We start from the raw sequence: 19,257 nt of genomic DNA, 5'->3' as shown, positions 1-19,257 counted from the left end.
GGTTTTCTGTTGGGTTTTGTTACTGGGAACATATTAGAGTTGTTTTGTTGGTTGAATTATGTTATTGGGATGATTTTGAGTTAATTTAGTTGAGATTTGGCTGCTGAAAATGGAGGTTTTTCTGGGTTCGAAGGGGTCGGGTCACGACTCTATTCTAGGAGTGCTGCGGCCCTTTAGAGCAAATGGGAACCAAAGAAGGAGGGTGGGCTGCGACGCGTGTCTGCTGGTTGGGGAGGCTGGGCCTCTGGTTGGAGGCGGGCCGCAGCATGGGGGCATAGGGCTGTGACTCTTAAGGGGTTTTAGGACCCTTATAAGGTTTTGAGCGCGGGAACTTAACCTTAGGGGCTCGAGATTGTTTCCACTACCTGGTTTGGTGGAACTGGGGGTCCCGGAGGCTAAGACTTGGTCCAGAATCCTTTGATCACTCGATATTAATAGAATCCCATTTTATGCTTGTGACTTAGGCTATCGCTAATGTCTCAGAATCAGAATCGTTCTCGAGGGTCGTTCTCATATACGCTTGCTTGGACCTAAGGTAAGAAAAATGCACCCATAACGTGTTGTATGTGATTAGGGCTTGGCCCGTCTGTTATATATTGATATGATTAGGGCTTGGGCCCTAGGATTGGTTATGTTAGGCTATTGTTCTAAATGCTTGTTGATAAATGCTTAAGTGCATATATTCGTTGTATGAACTCCATGGTTGGGGCATGTCGCCCCGTTATATGAATATGTTAATATTATGAAAATGGTTATCCTATGGGATTATATGATTAGCATGAATATGTGCTTAATTTGTTGGGATGTGCCTATCCAAATCTGTTTCTTATAAGTAAGATATGAAATCCTGGATCAGGGCTTGACTTATGAGTCAAGGACGGCAATAGCGTGCTGTGCGCTAGTCAAAGGGCATTGGCCTAAATGAGTAACGCACTATTACATTGATCGACTCTAAGGTCGATGGTGAACCACGGGGGTTGGGCTAGCTTTATGGCTAGTGAGACAGAGCTAAGGGCGAGGCCCCAAGAGACTCTATGGTCACGTAGCTAGGGCATAGGCCTGAGAGTTGACTTAAAAGCCAACTGAATAGGGCAACGACCCCAGGTTGATCCAATGATCATGTGATTGAAATGTAATGATATTGGCTATGAATTAATGTTAATGATTATTGTTGAATGGTTATTTTAAAGTTATATTCTCTGTTGTTGCACGTTCTATTTTCTTGTTGAGCCTTGGCTCACAGGTGCTTTGTGGTGCAGGTAAGGGAAAGGGAAAGCTTGACCAGCCATGAGTGGCGGCGTGTACATATGCAACTGCTCAACCATCACGATTGAGGTTTTCTCATAGGAACTAGGGTTACAGCACCATTTTGCCGCTTAGGCCGGCTGATGTAACTTTTGTTATGTATTCATTCTTTTTAACCAATGAGTTGTAATATTTTGTAATCCCATGTTGTACAAAACTTTTGGAATAAAAGTCAATGGTTCTTTGACCAAATATTTTAACCCTAACCCTTGTCACTAACCTTAGTTACATGTTTTAAGCCAAATGACCTGATTAGCAGGTCTAAAATAATTTTAAGTACACAATATAACGGTCCTGGATTAGGAGGGCGTTACAACTTGGTATCAGAGCTACCAAGGTTTAAGGGTTCCTGAAGACTGGCAGGGCATGTACACTCGCCACTAAAGACAAGCTCGACTCAGGGTTCGGTAATTGTTATATGTTTATATGTTTAGATGCTTAAACATGATATGAATGCCTTATCTGCATGCCTGTTTAGGAAGCATGAGATTATTTGATAGGACCTGACCCTTGACTATTGCATGAATGTTAAAGAACATGCTTATTAGCATAGTTATTACTTGTGAATGCAAGGGAATCGCTTATTAGCACTATTATTTGTATATAGGCCAGGGGAAAATGTTTGTTAGCATTATTGTTACTGGCAGAATTAAAAGAACATGCTTATTAGCTGTGTTGGACTTGTGAAAAGTACTTGGATATGATTATGTGTATTGTTATTTGCTGATGAATATCACGAGGTGCTTATTAGCATTGCATATGTATGTTATCTGATGATCTTGGACCATCAGGCAGCAAGTGGTATAGTTATCACTTACCTAATGGCCGATTTGATCTCTGTAAGGGTGGATAGAGTGTCAGAATGAACCCTCAAAGGTCAAAGAGACTGGCTGGCCAAGAGTTACAGGCTAGTGAAGGGAATAACCAGGGCCAGGCCCCACTGCCAGCTCCAGAGAGGTGGCACCAAGTGCTTACTGATATGCAAGCCAGGTTGGAGAGGAAGAGATACACCTCTTGAGACAGCAACAGGTTCCAGCAGGGAACCTACAGGCCGCGGTGCCAGCAGTGGTACAACCTGAGGTATCAGCAGTAGCACAGCCCCAGACAGGGGGAGATAGGTGGGAACCCCTATATGAGAGATTCAGGAAGCAACACCCTCCAGTTTTCGAGGGCAGTTCTGATGCACTGAAGGCTGAGCAGTGGATGACTATGATAAGCACTATACTGGACTTTATGAGGGTAGGTGGTAGTGAGAGAGTGGCCTGCGCCACTTATATGTTTCGAGAGGATGCCTGAATATGGTGGGAGGTGGTATCCTAGACCAGAGTAGTTGCCACCATGGAGAGGGAAGAATTCAGAACTTTGTTCAACGAGAAATACTACAATGACGCACTTAAGGTTGTGAAGGCTGAGGAGTTCAGCAGGTTACTTCAGGGTAACATGTCAGTGACTGATTATGCCCTGAAGTTTAACAGACTGGAAAAGTTTGCTAGGGATCTGGTGCCCACTGATGGGGCCAGAAGAGAGAGATTTCTGTAGGGATTACAACCTATGATAGCCCGGGATGTTCGCATTACTACTGTGCCGGGAGTGACTACCTATGCACAGGCTGTGGAGAAGGCGCTTATCGATGAGAGCGCTGGGAACAAGATCTGGCGTGATAATGAAGCCAGAAGGGATTCTAGGAGGCCGGGACCTCCATTTCCAGGTTTTGGTAGGGGTGGAGGCCCCAGTGATCAGAAAAGGAAGACCCCAGACACAGTTTCAGTTCCAATGCCAGATAGGAGGCCACAAGGTATACAGATGGGTCGCCAGAGTGGAGGTGAGACATAGAAGGCATTCCCAGAGTGTCCTAGGTGCAGGAGGCACCATGTTGGGGAATGTCGGGCGAAGTCCTATTTTGTTTGTGGTAGTACGGGGCACCTGAAGAAAGATTGCCCAAGAGCTACAAAGGAGGAGTCGAAGAAGGTGGATAGCCTGACGCCAGCTCGGGTGTTCACCTTAACCCAGATAGAGGCCGAGGCTAGTCCCTCGGTGGTTATAGGTCAGCTTTCTAGTGTTGGAACCTTTTACACTGTTCTTATTGATTCGGGTGCTACGCACTCCTTTGTTGCTAGGGTTGTGTAGACCTTGTGATTTCTTTTCTGTGGGGTTTGGTACAGTATTTCCTACTGGAGAATTAGTGGTATCCAGGAGATGGATTCAGTCACTTCTAGTTACAGTGGTTGGCAGGGAGTTTTCAATTGACTTAGTGGAGTTGGAGATGACTGATTTCGACATAATTCTTGGTATGGATTGGCAAGAGAAGTATGGAGCATCGATATATTGTAAGAAGAAGATGGTAACTTTTGAGCCAGAGGGTAAGGACCCCTTTGTTTTTGTTGGCACTGTGCATGGATCCCGTATACCTATGATATCAATACTTAGAGCTAGATACCTATTGCAGGGAGGATGCATAGGGTTCTTAGCTAGTGTGGTGGATACCACTCAGGTCATGCCAGTGGGACCAAAACAGACTCGGTTAGTCTGTGAGTTTCTATATGTGTTTCCAGAGGACTTGCCAGGGTTACCTCCACATAGGGAGATTTAGTTTGTGATTGAATTGGCGCCAGGGACAGAGCTAGTGTCTAGGGCATCGTACAGGATGGCTCCAGCAGAGCTGAAGGAACTGAAGGTTCAATTATAGGAGTTACTGGACTTGGGTTTTATTAGGCCCAGTTTTTCACCATGGGGCGCACCAGTTCTCTTTGTGAAGAAGAAGGACGGTTCTCTGAGGATGTGCATTGATTATAGGGAATTGAATAAGTTGACTACCAAGAACAGATATCCTCTGCCAAGGATTGATGATCTATTTGACTAGTTGTAGGGTAGAACAATATTCTCTAAGATAGATCTTCGATCTGGTTATTACCAACTGAGGATCAAGGAGGAAGATATACCGAAGAAAACTTTTTGCACCAGGTACGGGCATTATGAGTTTTTGGTGATGTCATTTGGATTGACTAATGCCCCGGCAACATTTATAGATCTGATGAACAGAGTGTTCAAGGATTACCTGGATCAATTTGTGTTCGTCTTCATCGACGATATATTTATATACTCTCGAACGGAGACAGAGCACGAGCTTCACCTCAGATTGGTATTACAGAGGTTAAAAGAACATAGGCTGTATGCGGAGTTCAAGAAATGCGAGTTTTGGTTGCCATAGGTGACTTTCTTGGGTCACATAGTCAGCGAAGACGGTGTTAAGGTGGATCCAGTGAAGATTGAAGCGGCCAGAGATGGGCCAAGACCGAAGAATGCTTCAGAGATCAGAAGTTTCTTGGGTTTGGTGGGTTATTATAGGCGCTTTGTGGAAGGGTTCTCCAAGGTTGCGTCATCATTGATAGAGTTGACACACAAGAATCAGAAATTTGTTTGGTCGGACAAGTGTGAAGACAGTTTTCAGAAGCTTAAGGAGAGTTTGATCACAACACCAGTTTTGAGCCTTCCTACAGATCAAGGTAAATTTGTGGTTTATTGTGATGCTTTGAGACATGGTCTGGGTTGTGTACTTATGCAAACTGGGAAGGTGATTGCCTATGCATCACGTCAGTTGAAGGACTATGATGAGAGATACCCCACGCATGATTTAGAGCTGGTAGCGGTAGTTTTTGCACTGAAAGTGTGGCGGCATTACTTGTATGGTGAGAAGTGTGAGATATACACTGATCACAAGAGCCTGAAGTACTTTTTCACTCTGAAGGAACTGAACATGAAGTAGAGACGTTGGTTGGAGCTAGTAAAGGATTATGATTGTGAAATCCTCTATCACCCTGCAAAGGCCAACGTGGTAGCAGATGCCTTGAGCCGGAAGGGGCCGGGACAGTTATATAGTGCCAAACAGATATCGAGGACGTTGGTTGATGAGATGACTTGAGCAGGGATAGAGTTAATGGTGAGCTGGTTGGCTAATATCACTTTATAGTCAACTCTCTTGGAAAAAATCAAGCAGAGACAATTGGATGATCCATAGTTGGGGTAGGTTAGAGAGGACGTCCTAGCTGGAGTAGCTAAGGACTTTTCGGCGTCGAGTATGGGTTTACTGAGGTATAAGGGTTGGATATGTGTTCCGATGGACACTGAGATCAGACGAGAGATTCTGGATGTACCAGCCCGTATTCTCTTCCTCCAGGCACCACGAAGATGTACCAAGACCTGAGAGTTTTATATTGGTTTCCTGGAATGAAGAGGGATGTGACAGAGTATGTAACAAGATGTTTGACTTGTCAGCAGGTCAAGGCTAAGCATCAGAGGCCGGTAGGACTGTTACAGCCTATGGATATCCCAGAATGGAAGTGGGAGGATATCACGATGGATTTCATGGTAGGCTTGCCCAGGGCAGTGGGCCAGCATGATTCTATTTGGGTCATTGTGGATCGATACACGAAGTCAGCTCATTTTCTACCATTGAGGACAAATTACACAGTTAACCAGTATGCAGATCTCTATGTGAGAGAGATAGTTTGCCTTCATGGGACACCGAGGTTTATCGTGTCTGATAGAAACCCTATCTTTACTTCCAAGTTTTGGGGGAGTTTGTAGAGGGCGATGGGTACACAGCTGAAGTTCAGCACAACTTATCATCCTCAGACTGATGGTCAGTCTATAAGAGGAGTATTCAGATATTGGAGGACATGCTAAGAGCGTGCGTGTTGGACATTGAAGGGTCATGGAGTAAATATTTGACTCTGATAGAATTTTCTTATAGCAACAATTATCAGTCTACCATCAAAGTGGCACCTTATGAGATGTTATGTGGTAGGAAGTGCAGATCACCCATTCACTGGGATGAGATGGGTGAGAGGAAATATCTAGGTCTGGATGCAGTCCAGAGGACTACTGAGGCTATCGAGAAGATTAGAGCTCAGATGCTCGCTTTTCAAAGTAGGCAGAAGAGTTGTTCTGACCTATGGCGGAGAAACGTAGAGTTCCAGGTGGGAGACTATGTCTTCCTTAGGGTTTCACCTCTGAGAGGGGTGAAGAGGTTCAGGAAGAAGGGCAAGCTGAGCTCTAGGTTTGTGGGACCATTTGAGATTCTGGAGATGATCGGGCAGGTGGCCTACAGGTTGGCCTTACCCCCTGCACTGTCTAGTGTGCATAATGTATTCCAGATTTCATGTTAAGGAAGTATGTGTTAGATGGAACTCATGTACTGAGTTATGAGGATTTGGAATTGGAGGCAAACTTGTCTTATGAAGAACAACCAGTTCAGATTCTTGACAGGAAGGACAAGGTCCTGAGGAACAAGACTAAACCTTTGGTTAAGGTATTCTGGAGGAACAACAGGGTCAAGGAAGCGACCTGAGAGCTGGAGGCAGATATGCAAGCTAAATTTCCCGAGTTGTTCAGGTAAAATTTCGAGGACGAAATTTCTGTAAGGAGGGGGTAGTTGTAATGTCCCAACATTACCTAATAAGGCTTAGGGCCTTTATCAGGGAGCAATGATGGCAATATATGGAATTACGTGTAAAACTGCTATATTAATTGCTAATATGTGAATTGTGTGATAATATGATTAGTTGCGCATATTTAGGGATATTAAATATGCATGTGGGCCCGCTTCTTATTAGAAGGGCGATTTAGTAATTTGGCCTGTTGCGGGCATAAATGTGTATTTTTGTGCATATATGTGAGAGACCACATTATTATGTGGGTTTATCTGGGTTGTTCGGCACGAGGCGATCCTAGGTAGCAAGTTAGCAGGAAAGTCATAACGGAACCCGATACTCGACTCAGGGCGAGTCAAGGGGTATTTTGGGTATTAGATAATTAATTAGGTTATTGAAATAAATAATTGGAGATACATTTGGAGTTAGAATGTTTAGGAGGGAATATTGGGGAAATTTACCGAGCCTTGGGATTAACTTAAGTGACTTAAGTTAGATAAGACAAAACAAGAGAACACCTTAGAAGCTCTGCCTAAAACCGACTCTCCCTCTCCAATTACTCTCTTCTTTTTCTCTCAAGGACTTCCAAGCTAACCTTTGAACTAAAGGGAAATTTGGGCTAGAAACACAAGGATTGGAGCTAAAATCTTGGGGATTAACTCAGTAGCAATTTGGTGGATTCAATCTTCAGTAGAGGTAAGCTTTAAACTAAGGTTTTAACATTTAAATTCTGAGTTTTCATGGCTGGTTCTAAGTGTTTTAGAGCCTTTGAGGTTCAAAGATTGAAGTAAGGATTTAGTGAGTTTTGAGATTGGTTTTTTGTTGGGTTTTGTTTTTTGGGAACATATTAGAGTTGTTGTGTTGGTTGAATTATGTTATTGGGATGATGGGATGATTTTGGGTTAATTTGGTTGAGATTTGGCTGCTGAAAATGGAGGTTTTTCTGGGTTCGAAAAGGTCAGGCCACATCTTTGTTCTTGTTGTGTTGCGACCTTCTAGAGCAGATGGGAGCCAGTGAAGGAGGGTGGGCCGCAGCGCCACTATGGATGGGCCGTGGCGTGTGTCTTCTGGTTAGGGAGGCTGGGCCTCTGGTTGGAGGCGGGCCGCGACATAGGGGCATAGGGCCGCAACTCTTAAGGGGTTTTAGGACCCCTAGAAGGTTTTGAGCGCGGGAACTTAACCTTAGGGGCTCGGGATTGCTTCCACTACCCGGTTTGGTGGAACCCGAGGTCCCGGAGCCTAGGACTTGGTCCGGAAGCCTTTGATCACTCGATATTAATAGAATCCCATTTTATGCTTGTGACTTAGGCTATTGCTAAGGGCTCAGAATCATAATCGTGCTCGAGGGTCATTCTCATTTACGCTTGCTTGGACCTAAGATAAGAAAACTGCACCCAGAACGTGTTGTATGTGATTAGGGCTTAGCTCGTCTGTTATATATTGATATGATTAGGGCTTGGGCCGCAGGATTGGTTATGTTAGGCTATTGTTCTAAATGCTTGTTGATAAATGCTTAAGTGTTTATATTCGTTGTATGAACTCTATGGTTGGGGAATGTGGCCCCGTTATAAGAATATGTTAATATTATGAAAATGGTTGTCCTATGGGATTATATGATTAGCATGAATATGTGCTTAATTTTTTGGGATGTGCCTTTCCACATCTGTTTCATATAAGTAAGATATGAAATCCTGGATTAGGGCTTGACTTAAGAGTCAAGGACGGCAATAGCGCGCTGTGCGCTAGTCGAAGGGCATTGGCCTAAACCAGTAACGTACTTTTACGTTGATCGACTCTAAGGTCGATGGTGAACCACGGGGGTTGGGCTAGCTCTATGGCTAGTGAGACAGAGCTAAGGGCGAGGCCCTAGGTGACTCTATGGTCACGTAGCTAGGGCATAGGCCCGAGAGTTGACTTAAAAGCCAACTGAATAAGGCAACGACCCCAGGTTGATCCAATGATTATGTGATTGAGATTTAATGATATTGGCTATGAATTAATGTTAATGATTATTGTTGAATGGTTATTTTAAAATTATATTCTCTGTTGTTGCACGTTCTGTTTTCTTGATGAGTCTCGGCTCACAGGTGCTTTGTGGTGCAGGTAAGGGAAAGGGAAAGCTTAACCAACCATGAGTTGGAGAGCTTCAGTGACGGCGTGTACATATGCAGCTGCTCGACCATCACGGCTGGGGTTTTCTTAGAGGAACTAGGGTTATAACTCTATTTTTTCGCTTAAGCCGGCTGATGTAACTTTTGTTATGTATTCACTATTTTTAACCATTGAGTTGTAATATTTTGGGATCCCATGTTGTACAAAAATTTTGGAATAAAAGTCAATGGTTCTTTGACTAAAATTTTTAACCCTAACCCTTGTCCCTAACCTTAGTTACACGTCTTAAGCCAAATGACCTGATTAGCAGGTCTGACATAATTTTATGTACATAGTGTAACGGTCTTGGATTAGGAGGGCGTTACAGTAAACAACTTTGTAAACGTTTATTATGGGAACCCATATACAACTTAACGTTTTAATGAAATATCCATTCCTTTTGATCGAAGCTTTTAAAGCTGGACCGTTAATCACATTTAGATGCACGTTTATGGCCTAATGACTCGTTTTGCGAGTTAAGCACTATCTAAAATGCACAGTGTAACGGTCTTGGCTAACCAAGGCGTTACATTGTTTAATCCACCATACGTGGGCCTTATTCTTAAGGAACTTAGGTTTTGAATGCCCCAGTTCGTGCAATTTGGGACTTGGGACGTGGGCCTGAGTCTTGGCGACTCGGGTCTTGCAAACCCAAAACAAACCTTTTCTTCTGAGTACTGAATGTTACTTCATGGGCACTTGGTCCTTAGGAAATAACTTTGAGTTGCACTCGAGTCTAGGCGACTTGGGTCTTGGGAGCCTAAAAAAATTTAGGTTCTCAGGGACTTAGTGTTACTTCGTGGGGCACTCAGTCCTCGGGATGTTTGGGAACTTAAGTCAGTTTACACAACTTTAGACTTGTGCCCGAGTATAGGCTACTTAGGTCTTGCTTACTTAAGTATAGGAAACTTAAGGCTTGAATCCGTGTACAGGTCACTCAGAACTAAAACCTTTCACCATTTAGAAGTCGGGAACTCATTATTGCATCACGGGCGCTTAGTCCTCGGGTAGTACTCGAGTTCTCCGCCCTTAGGCTATTTAGGTTTTTTTGTGATACTAGGTTTACCCTCAGGTGTCCGTACAGGCTCCTCAAATTGAGTTCCCTAGGTCATGCTCCACTAGCAGTTACCTTTCTTGGTGACCCAACTATGCTCCCAAGTGATCGGAGACTAGTCTGCGTTCACTTGTCTAGACCAGCGAGCAGGTGGTGCCCCTCAGGTAATAAAATGTAAACGAAATAATTTTTTTTAAAAGTACAAGAAATTTATTTGAATTTCATCTATCGTGTTTTACACACAGTTTTCATTAAGGTGTCCAGAGGCTACAAATTATTACAAAATTTAGAAAATACAAACTACTCATATTACTGGTAATACAAACGAAGGTGCTCGGCATTCCAGGTGTGGGGCACCTACTCCACGTTTAGTCTGGCCAACTAGCATGTTCCGGGACACACGATGCTCTTGACTTGGCATGGAACTTCCCAGTTAGGGCTCAACACTCCAGCACTTGGATCTCGGGTTGCTAGGAAAACTCTTCACAACACCAAGTCTCCGACCTCGAGTTTCATGTCCTTTACTTTAGAATTGAAATACATGGACACTTTTTGTTGGTAGGATGCTACAAGAAGCTGTGAAGCCTCTCAAAGCTCCTCAACAAGGTCCAGTGATTCTTGAAGTAAAGCATGATTCGTGATCGGGTTGTAAGTATCTTGTCGGTGCGTGGAGATTGTACCGTCAACTGGGAGCATGGCTGCATACTCGTAGGCCATGGAGAATGGCGAATGGCTAGTAGAGGTCTTAATAATGGTGCGATGACTCCACAATACCTTAGGAAGCTCCTCAGGTCAAGTGCCTTTCATCTACTCTAGCCTTTTTTTCAAATTGGCCTTAAGCGTCTTGTTGGCTGCTTCCACTTGTTCGTTTGACTGAGGATGAGCTATGGAGGAGAAACTCTTCATGACTCCATGCCTTTCATAGAAGACCGTAAACAACTCACTGTCAAACTGGAGGGCATTGTTGGAGACTATCTTCCTCGAGAACCCATAATGACAAGCCATGTTTTTAATGACGAAGTCCATCGCCTTTTTGGAGGTGATTGTAGCAAGAGGTTTGACTTCAACCCACTTCATGAAGTAGTCGATAGCCACAATAGCGTACTTTACTCCTTCCTTTCCCATGGGCAAGGAACCTATTAGGTCAATGTCCCAGACTACAAAGGGCCAGGGACTTGTCATTAGAGTGAGCTCATTCAGAGGAGCTTGGAGGATGTTGGAGTAACACTGACATTTGTTGCATTTCTTGACATAATCCATCAAATTTCCCTTCATTATAGGCCAGAAGTACCCTTGTCTTAGGATTTTCTTGGCGAGGCTCTGTCCCCAGTGTGGTCGCCACAAAAGCCCTCATGCACTTCTTAGAGGATGAGTTTGGTTTCTTGCTCAGACACACATTGAAGCATTGACAATGAATATCCTTGCATGTACAACTTATTGTCCATGATTACGTACCGAGGCGCCTGATAAAGCTGATTTCGAGCCACTTTTTTTTCAAGCAGCAATTCTCCGGAGACATGGTACCTCATAATAGGTTCCATCCAACCATCTTGGGGTTGGGCCACTTCTACCTCCTTAGGAGCTGTGATGCTCGGAGAAGCCAAGTATTCAATCAGGACCACATTGACAAACTTTGTGTCTTTGGTGGTAGCAAGTTTTGCCAGAGCATCAACATTAGAATTCTGCTCCCGTGGAACCTGTCAGATGGTAAACCTTTTGAAGTTGTGTATCATTTCTTGGGTCTTGGCCAAGTAAGTAGCCATCTTGGTTCCTCAACCTTGGTACTCTCTGAGAAGTTGGTTCATGAAGAGCTAAGAATCACTGTATATCTCGAAGCCCTTATCTTTAAGCTCCAAGGCAACCCAAAGTCCGACAATCAGGGTTTTGAGGCATCAAAACCAAACCCCAAGGCACTGTGAAATCTATGTACCTCGAGGAATACCAAGATGGGCCTGCTCATGCCCCATTCTCATTGGAGGACCCGTCCATGAACAACTTCCATATGGGCCCGACAATTTGGGCCTCCTCGGGCCCCTCATGTGTTCCCATGCACTCCACAATAAATGCTGCTAATGCTTGCCCCTTTATGGCAGTCCTTGAGTGGTAAGTGATGTTAAACTAGTTAAGTTTAATTGCCCATTTGAGGAGTCTCCCGGAGGACTTGCGTTGAAGGCTAGTTGGTAAGGACTTTGATGAGATGTGCTTGGAAGTATGGTCTGAGCTTCCTAGAAGCTATCATTAGACAGAAAGTCAGCTTCTCCATGAGTTGATACCGAGACTATGCCCCGGGGAATATTTTATTCACGTAGGATACAGGATCTTGGACGCGGCCTTCCTCGCACACCAAAGCTGCACTAATGGCATTCTCGGAGACAACCATGTAGATGAGAAGGGGTTCTCCGTCTTTGGGCTTTGACATAATTGGAGGTTTTTCCACGTGCACCTTAAGTTGTTGGAATGCTTGCTTACATTCTTCCATCCACTCAAACCTCTAACCTCCTCAGAGGGTGTTGAAGAATGGGATGCACTTCTCGGTAACCTTAGAAACATAGCGGCTGAGAGCTGCTATCCGACCAGTCAAGCTTTGTACGTCCTTATGCTTTTTGGGGGATGACATCTCGATCAGGGCTCTGATCTTCTCAATATTTGCCTCTATTCCTCATGCACTGATAATGAATCCCAAGAACTTCTCGGAAGCTACCCCAAATGTGCACTTTTGGGGATTTAGCTTCTTCCCAAACCTACGGAGGACAGAGAATGCTTCCACCAAATCTTTCACGTGGTTGGGGGCTGTTTCGGACTTCACCAGCATGTCGTTCAATTACACTTCCAGATTCTGACCAAGCTGGTTCTTGAACATCTTGTTGACCAGCCTCTGGTATGTGGCTCCAGATTCTTCAAGCCAAAATGCATCACTTTGTAGTAGCAGACGCCTTTGTCTGTTTGGAAGCTAGTGTGCTTCTGATCATCGACATGGATGGAGATTTGGTTATAACCCGAGTAGGCATCCATGAAGGCGATGAGCTCATACTGGGAGGTGGCATCCACCATCTAATTAATTTTTTCCAAAGGAAAGCAATCCTTAGAGCATGCCTTGTTGAGGCCGGAGAAGTCAATACATGTTCTCTAAGTGCCCTTCGGTTTCAGGACCAACACTGGATTTGACAACGATGTGGGGTACTGGGGTTCCTGAATGAAACCATTCCTAAGGAGCTTATCAACCTCTGCCTTCAAGGCCTCTTCCCTTTTCGGGTCTATCATCCTCCTTTTCTGTTGCATTGAGGCAATGTTTGGATCTATGTTCAAGGCGTGGTAGATGATGTTGGGGTCGATCCCCGTCATGTATGCGTGAGACTATGGAGAAAGCTCACCAGAGCTTCTCGGACCACCGCCTTGAGGTTCTTCCTGACCTTGGGTTTCCTCTTTGGGTTGGAGTCGTCGAGGATGACTTCTTCAACCTCCTCTATGGGATCGATAGCCCTATCATCTCCAACCCTGGGGTCTAACTTGTTGGACTCCCTTTCATTGAGAACATCTTGGACCTCCATCTCAACTAGAGGAGGCTGTTACTACAATCACCATCCGTGGGTGCTTAAGTGACACGTTGTAGCACTGGCATGCCTCTTTTTGGTCCCTGTGAATAGTGCCAATTCCTGCCTCCGTGGGGAAATTCATGCATAAGTGGCGAATAGAGGTGGCCGCTCCAAACTCCACCAAGGCTGGATGTCCCAGGATGGCACTATAAGCAGAGGAACAGTTCACCACCATGAATGTGCAGTACTTGAAGGCCTAGCAAGCTCCAAGTGTCACTGGCAGCTTGATCTTCCTCGTAGGAATCAAGCCCTCACCCGAGAACCCATAGAGCATCAAGGTGCATGGGAGAGGTCGCTTGTGTAGGATCTAATTTATATAAGTCTATATGCATGCTCCCTATAAATATATATTCAAAACAATATACATAGTAGAAAGCATAAAATCATACATGTGTGTGAATATTACAGAGAAACGTAAATACAGTAACAAAACTATTAGAGTACTTACGAGATGCGTAGTGGAACAATGACTACACCCTTTGGATTCCCTAACCTTTTGTCCTTGTTGAATGCTAGGCATTGCAAGGAATCCAAACCGCTTTGAAACAAGACCACAGTTTTCCAAGTCTTTCTCTAAAAAAACCTAGTGTTTGTGTGGGCAAGTCTGAACACATGAGAAGAGAATTCCTGGAGAGAAAACTACGAGAGAGTAGGCGTCTAGTTATAGAATATTTGTAGTGAATTTTTACCTTGACAAATTCATCTTACCTAATTCATTCTATAACACTAGTATATATAGGCCATTAGCTAGGACATAAAATATGTTTTAGTTTCTCATTTTAATTTAATTATGTAAATACTTGTCAAAATTAACCAATTATAATTTTGATCTTTATTTAATTCATTTTATTAATATCAATACCAATCTATCAATATTAACAAAATTGTCCTAATTGGCTATAATACTCTCTTTTTGAGACTTTGCAATAAAAGCCTCAAAGTTTCTTCTATTTCTTTTCTCACAAAATTTCAATAAATAATTTAACATTATTTATTTCCATTGAACTAGTCAATGTGATATTTTTATAATTAATAATTAAATTAATTATTCAAGACTACTAGGTTCATTTTGATAAGAGATGACATCATGGGGTCCATGGATTTGTGAACTAAAGCTCCAATAAGCTACCGTGAGTTTATTTATAACAAATAATCTCACTACCTTATTAATTCCTCGTGACTCCACTATAGACTCAGAATTGTACTCTTGAATTCATAGAGCGCTTTACACCAAATGTAAATACGCTATCCATTGTTCTAACCATAATCGTCATTCAATCATCTATAGATGATCTACTAATGAGACTGGTGCAAATTACCGTTTCACCCCTCATTGGTATTTTATCCTTAACTCTCACTAAGTTCCTTGTAAATGATATTTTCGTAAATTTAATTACAAAAATGAGTACTCTATCATTTAACACTTGAACAAGCTATAAGGAAACCATCGTTTCACTTCTTAAATAGAAGTTATAGATTTCATATCTATGATAAATACTCCCACTCAATTATACTACCAAATCTCCAATATGTAAGTATGAGCTAGTCCGTAGGGTAAGCTGGTAACGAACAAATCAAAAGACTTTAATAATACAATTAGCAGAATATTAATCACTCAAAATTAATATTGAATTGACCTATGGTCAACGTTGTGATATGATTAGATTAGATAATAACGATACTTACTTATCTTGTCAATAATCAATATCGGTCCAGTCCAATGTAACAAAATACATCTGATCTTATCTACTTGGTCAATGTCCTAGATATGGCATCACACCAAAATTGTAAGTAGATCTTATCATAGATTACCCAATCAGTAAAAATCCAGTGTACTAATTTAATCTTAGGACAAAATGTTTTTGAACATATAATTACAATCTACTGTGATAGAGTCACTATAATTGTAACTATACATATGTTGGGGATTTTATAAACATTTATATTAATAATAATTAATCACGTAATAAAACATGTAAACAACACAATTTAATTGAAAAAAATGATTTCTACTACTATATTAATAATAAATGAATTACATAAGAAATGTGGTTTTATAAGGGCATAAAATCCAACAGCTTATAGTTAGCTTGATCTTTTTCTCGAAGGCTGTTCTGAGTAGGATGTTCATTGTTGTTGACCCACGATTTGGCCAACGACACGGAGTCAAATATATGAAAAAGGATAAAATGACAATAAGAAAGATGATCTAATGGAAGAGAAGAAAACACCAAGGATTTATAGTGGTTCGACCCCAAAAGATGGTAATGACCTACGTCCACTTAGTGCTATTATTAATATCGAATCTCAAAGAAGTGATCAAAGAACTAGGGTTCTTGAGTTTCACAAACTTTGGAAGAAATTCAATAAAGCGATGGGTAATTGCACTATAGCTCTCTCTTTTTCTCTATCTTAGCAAAAAAATTCAGGGATCAAAAAGTCCCTTCCTTGAGTTATTTCATGTATATTTATAGGCTCAAGGAGGGTTACATACACCAACGTGCCCTATCTTTCCTTAATAATCGCGTATTAAGATAATAATGAAGAAATATTCAATGTAATTATTATGAGATTATAGTTTAAGAAAGAAATAAATCAGGTTATACGACCAGCCTGGTCGTATCTAAAAATTAACATTGACGAAGTGGTGTGCTTCGGGTTGATAGTCGAGCAGTACTCCTGCTATGTGTCAACTACGCGTGAGAAATCTTTGCCACGTCATCTGCAAGCCGTTTTTAGGGTAAACATTTACCCCAAGTTTATTTATTGCGACCAGCAATAAGTAAACTTAGGAAAATGACTCTTCGAATACCCCACAAAATCTGTCAGAGCCGCCCATGCTTTCTCGAAAAAGGTGACCAATCATGTCTAATCAAGTCTCTTCGGTTTCCCAATAACTTTTCTGACGGCTATCACACTTCCCCATGCCTTGGAAAGTTACCCTTTATGATTACCTTGGTAACTGCTCCTCGGCTAATATAAATGACCCTTCAGAATCGGTTTTTACTTTTTACACTTTAACTTTACCTTCAAGAAACTGAAGAACCAGGAGCAATACTTCTAGAAGCCTAGAAACTCAGACGGATCATGAAGCTCTTGCCCAGCCGAATCAACTTAGTGCCTCAGAACTTCACTCCATCTTTCAGACAAGTATGTTTCTTTGAACCTTTCATTTGTTAATATGCCATGCAATACTCGTTTGTCTCTATTCTTGATTTATGAGTTCTTGACTGAAACTACTTTGGGGAGATTAGGAATATTAACCGATGCTTGAAAAGGTGATGAGATAACATCTTGTAGGAGTTAAGAGCTAGTTTGGTAGTCGAGATTGTAGTCTTAGGGCGTAAAATCGAAGTAAAAATTCAATTTTTAGGCTAGTTGAAAAACTGGGTTTTTCCCGCCCCTTCAGAGTCGAAAAAGCTTTTTACTAAAAAACTTTTTACTTCTGCTTTTCAATCTGTTTTTCAAACTGCTCGTATAGAACTTAGTGTTTTTGCTAGAATGCTGCTGGTCGTATAAAAGCTTAACTTTTATACGCGAACAACGTTATTCTAAGTTTAAACACATATTTTTAGGCTTTACGTTCTCACCTCCCCCTTTCTCTGTTCGCAGCTCTTCATGCAAGATCCTTCGGGAGGTGAGAAGCCTATCGACGACGACTTGCTTGCCCAATTACTTGAAGACGAGGAGCATCCGTCGCAGCTGGTGTCAGAGATTCCTTTCTCTCGAACCCCACGCAATAGACCTCAGACAAACCTTCCAGCCATGGGTAGAGTAAAATCCACAGCCCAGAAAAAGAAATCTTCCAAACCTTCAGACCAGCCCGCTCCTCAGGCTGGAATTCCCTTGACTAGTGGTCGGGAAAGGAATATCCCCGACCCAAACATTCAAACTCATGCTCAGCCCCAAAACACCGTTCAACCAGATGTTGAATGGTATATCGTACCTGTCAGTCAGGTAACGATCAGGATGATCGCCAATTATATCAAAAAATATGGACTCCCTGGGGTGACATTAGTTCAACCCACTCAAGACCAAGAAGCGAACTTTCCTGGAGGCGCCTTTAGCGCCTGGTCGAGGTATCATATTGAGGCAGGAGCGACCCTATCTCTTCATCCTTTTTTCTAGGGGTGGCCAATTACTTCGTGGTCACCCCTTTTCAAATAACTCACAACAGATATAGAATGCTTGCTGCACTCTATATCCTTTATGGCCACAAAAAATGGTCTGTCCCCACTCCACATGAGGTCAACTATCTGTTCAACCTCAAATCTAACCCCAACCTAGAAAACACGGGGTTTTTCCACTTTAGTCACCAACAGATAGGTCATACTTTCCTACCCGACACCACTCATATCTCGAACGTGGGGAAGTACCATCAGGAGTATTTCTTGACGACTGACATGGTTGCGAACAACTTGGCCTTCACTCAAGGAGGTAAAGTCTTTATACCATTGGTCGTCAATCTTTCTTCAATTTTTTGCTGCATTTTCCTTAGAAATTTAGTTTGTTTCAGGCTCATGGTTGCGATCAACCCTACTCCAGACATGGAGATGCGATCAACTCTCCTGGCCAGCATGACCGACATAGAGAAAAGCGTCAAACAACTGGTCACGGAGGCCAATTTGAGACTGGTCGGAATTTTGGCCCCTCATTAGGATGTGAAGGAGTCAATGGTGGGGAGTGCCACTGGCGGAGAGGTTCCCGAGAAGCACCCAGACGTGGAACAACCCACTCCGAGGAGAGCCACTGGAGTAACAATCAGGGAACCTTCCAGCACCCCGCGGGCTGCTGCTCCCCTCGCCCCAAAGGGAAAAAGAAGGCCACCGAACCCCTCGAGCCCCTCAACGAATCTTTGGATGAGAACGGTACTGATCTCTCGCTCTTAGATAGATTGCCAATTCCCTGTCACTTATTTGATGAGGACGAAAATTTTAAGTACGCTCCAAATTTAGATTCAGACTTCTTCATGCAAGAGAGTGAGTGTAAGACTAGTAGAGTATATAATGTAGCGACCAGTAATGATAGCTCGGGTATTTCACATACAATTTTCTTTGTTTCTTTTTCTGACATAACATACTCAATTGTTTATACTATCTCGCTGTTCGAGTATTTGCTTCTTTTTCAGACATGGACTCTGAGTATGTGTGTAACGACCCCAAATTCGCTAATGAGGCTTAAGGGCCTTGATTAGTGTGTCGGGAGGGCATAATTGGGTTAAATGTGATTTGAATGATTTTATTGATTTAAATGCATACTTATATGATTAATAATGCTTGTATGACTATATTGATGTTAATATGATATATATATGGTATTTGTGAGAACCACATTATTATGTGGGTAGGTTTGCAGACCACAACTCGAGGCGATCCTAGGGCTAGATAGCGGAAAAGTCACAACGGGGCTTAGCATTTGACTTTGGATAAGTCAAGGGTATTTTAGGTATCAGGTAGTTATTTAGATTATCGGGTTATGAAAATAAATATATGGAGATATATTTGAGGTTAGGAAGTCTAGGCGGGAATATTGGGGAATTCTACCGTTTTGCCCTCGGGGACGGTTCTAGCACCCCGAACCTCAGGATTGACTTAACGGGATAAGGGTAAACTGAATTAAAGGGAAAATAGTAGAACAAAAATAAGACGGACTCTTATTCTCAGCCTTTTCTCTCTCAAGGAAAACATAAGAAAAAACTGAAAATCTTAGGGGAAATTCAGCTGGA

General features: G+C 42.6%; 1 protein-coding gene across 1 annotated transcript; it reads right to left on the bottom strand.

The window, feature by feature from the left end:
* Nucleotides 1-10,746: 10,746 nt before the first annotated feature.
* LOC133805764 (uncharacterized) lies at nucleotides 10,747-11,214 on the bottom strand. Its single transcript, XM_062243922.1, has one exon. It carries the CDS (start codon nucleotides 11,212-11,214, stop codon nucleotides 10,747-10,749), a length of 468 nt encoding a protein of 155 aa, XP_062099906.1.
* Nucleotides 11,215-19,257: the final 8,043 nt, after the last annotated feature.

The sequence above is a fragment of the Humulus lupulus genome, chromosome X (assembly GCF_963169125.1).
Source record: "Humulus lupulus chromosome X, drHumLupu1.1, whole genome shotgun sequence".
Lineage (NCBI taxonomy): Eukaryota > Viridiplantae > Streptophyta > Magnoliopsida > Rosales > Cannabaceae > Humulus > Humulus lupulus.
The sequence above is the reverse complement of the archived record's forward strand: the minus strand, read 5'-3'. Positions and strand labels throughout refer to the sequence as shown.

Bases quoted from the DNA above. Each gene is read 5' to 3' on its own strand.
- LOC133805764 (XM_062243922.1), bottom strand. From the start codon at position 11,214: ATGAAGGGAAATTTGATGGATTATGTCAAGAAATGCAACAAATGTCAG.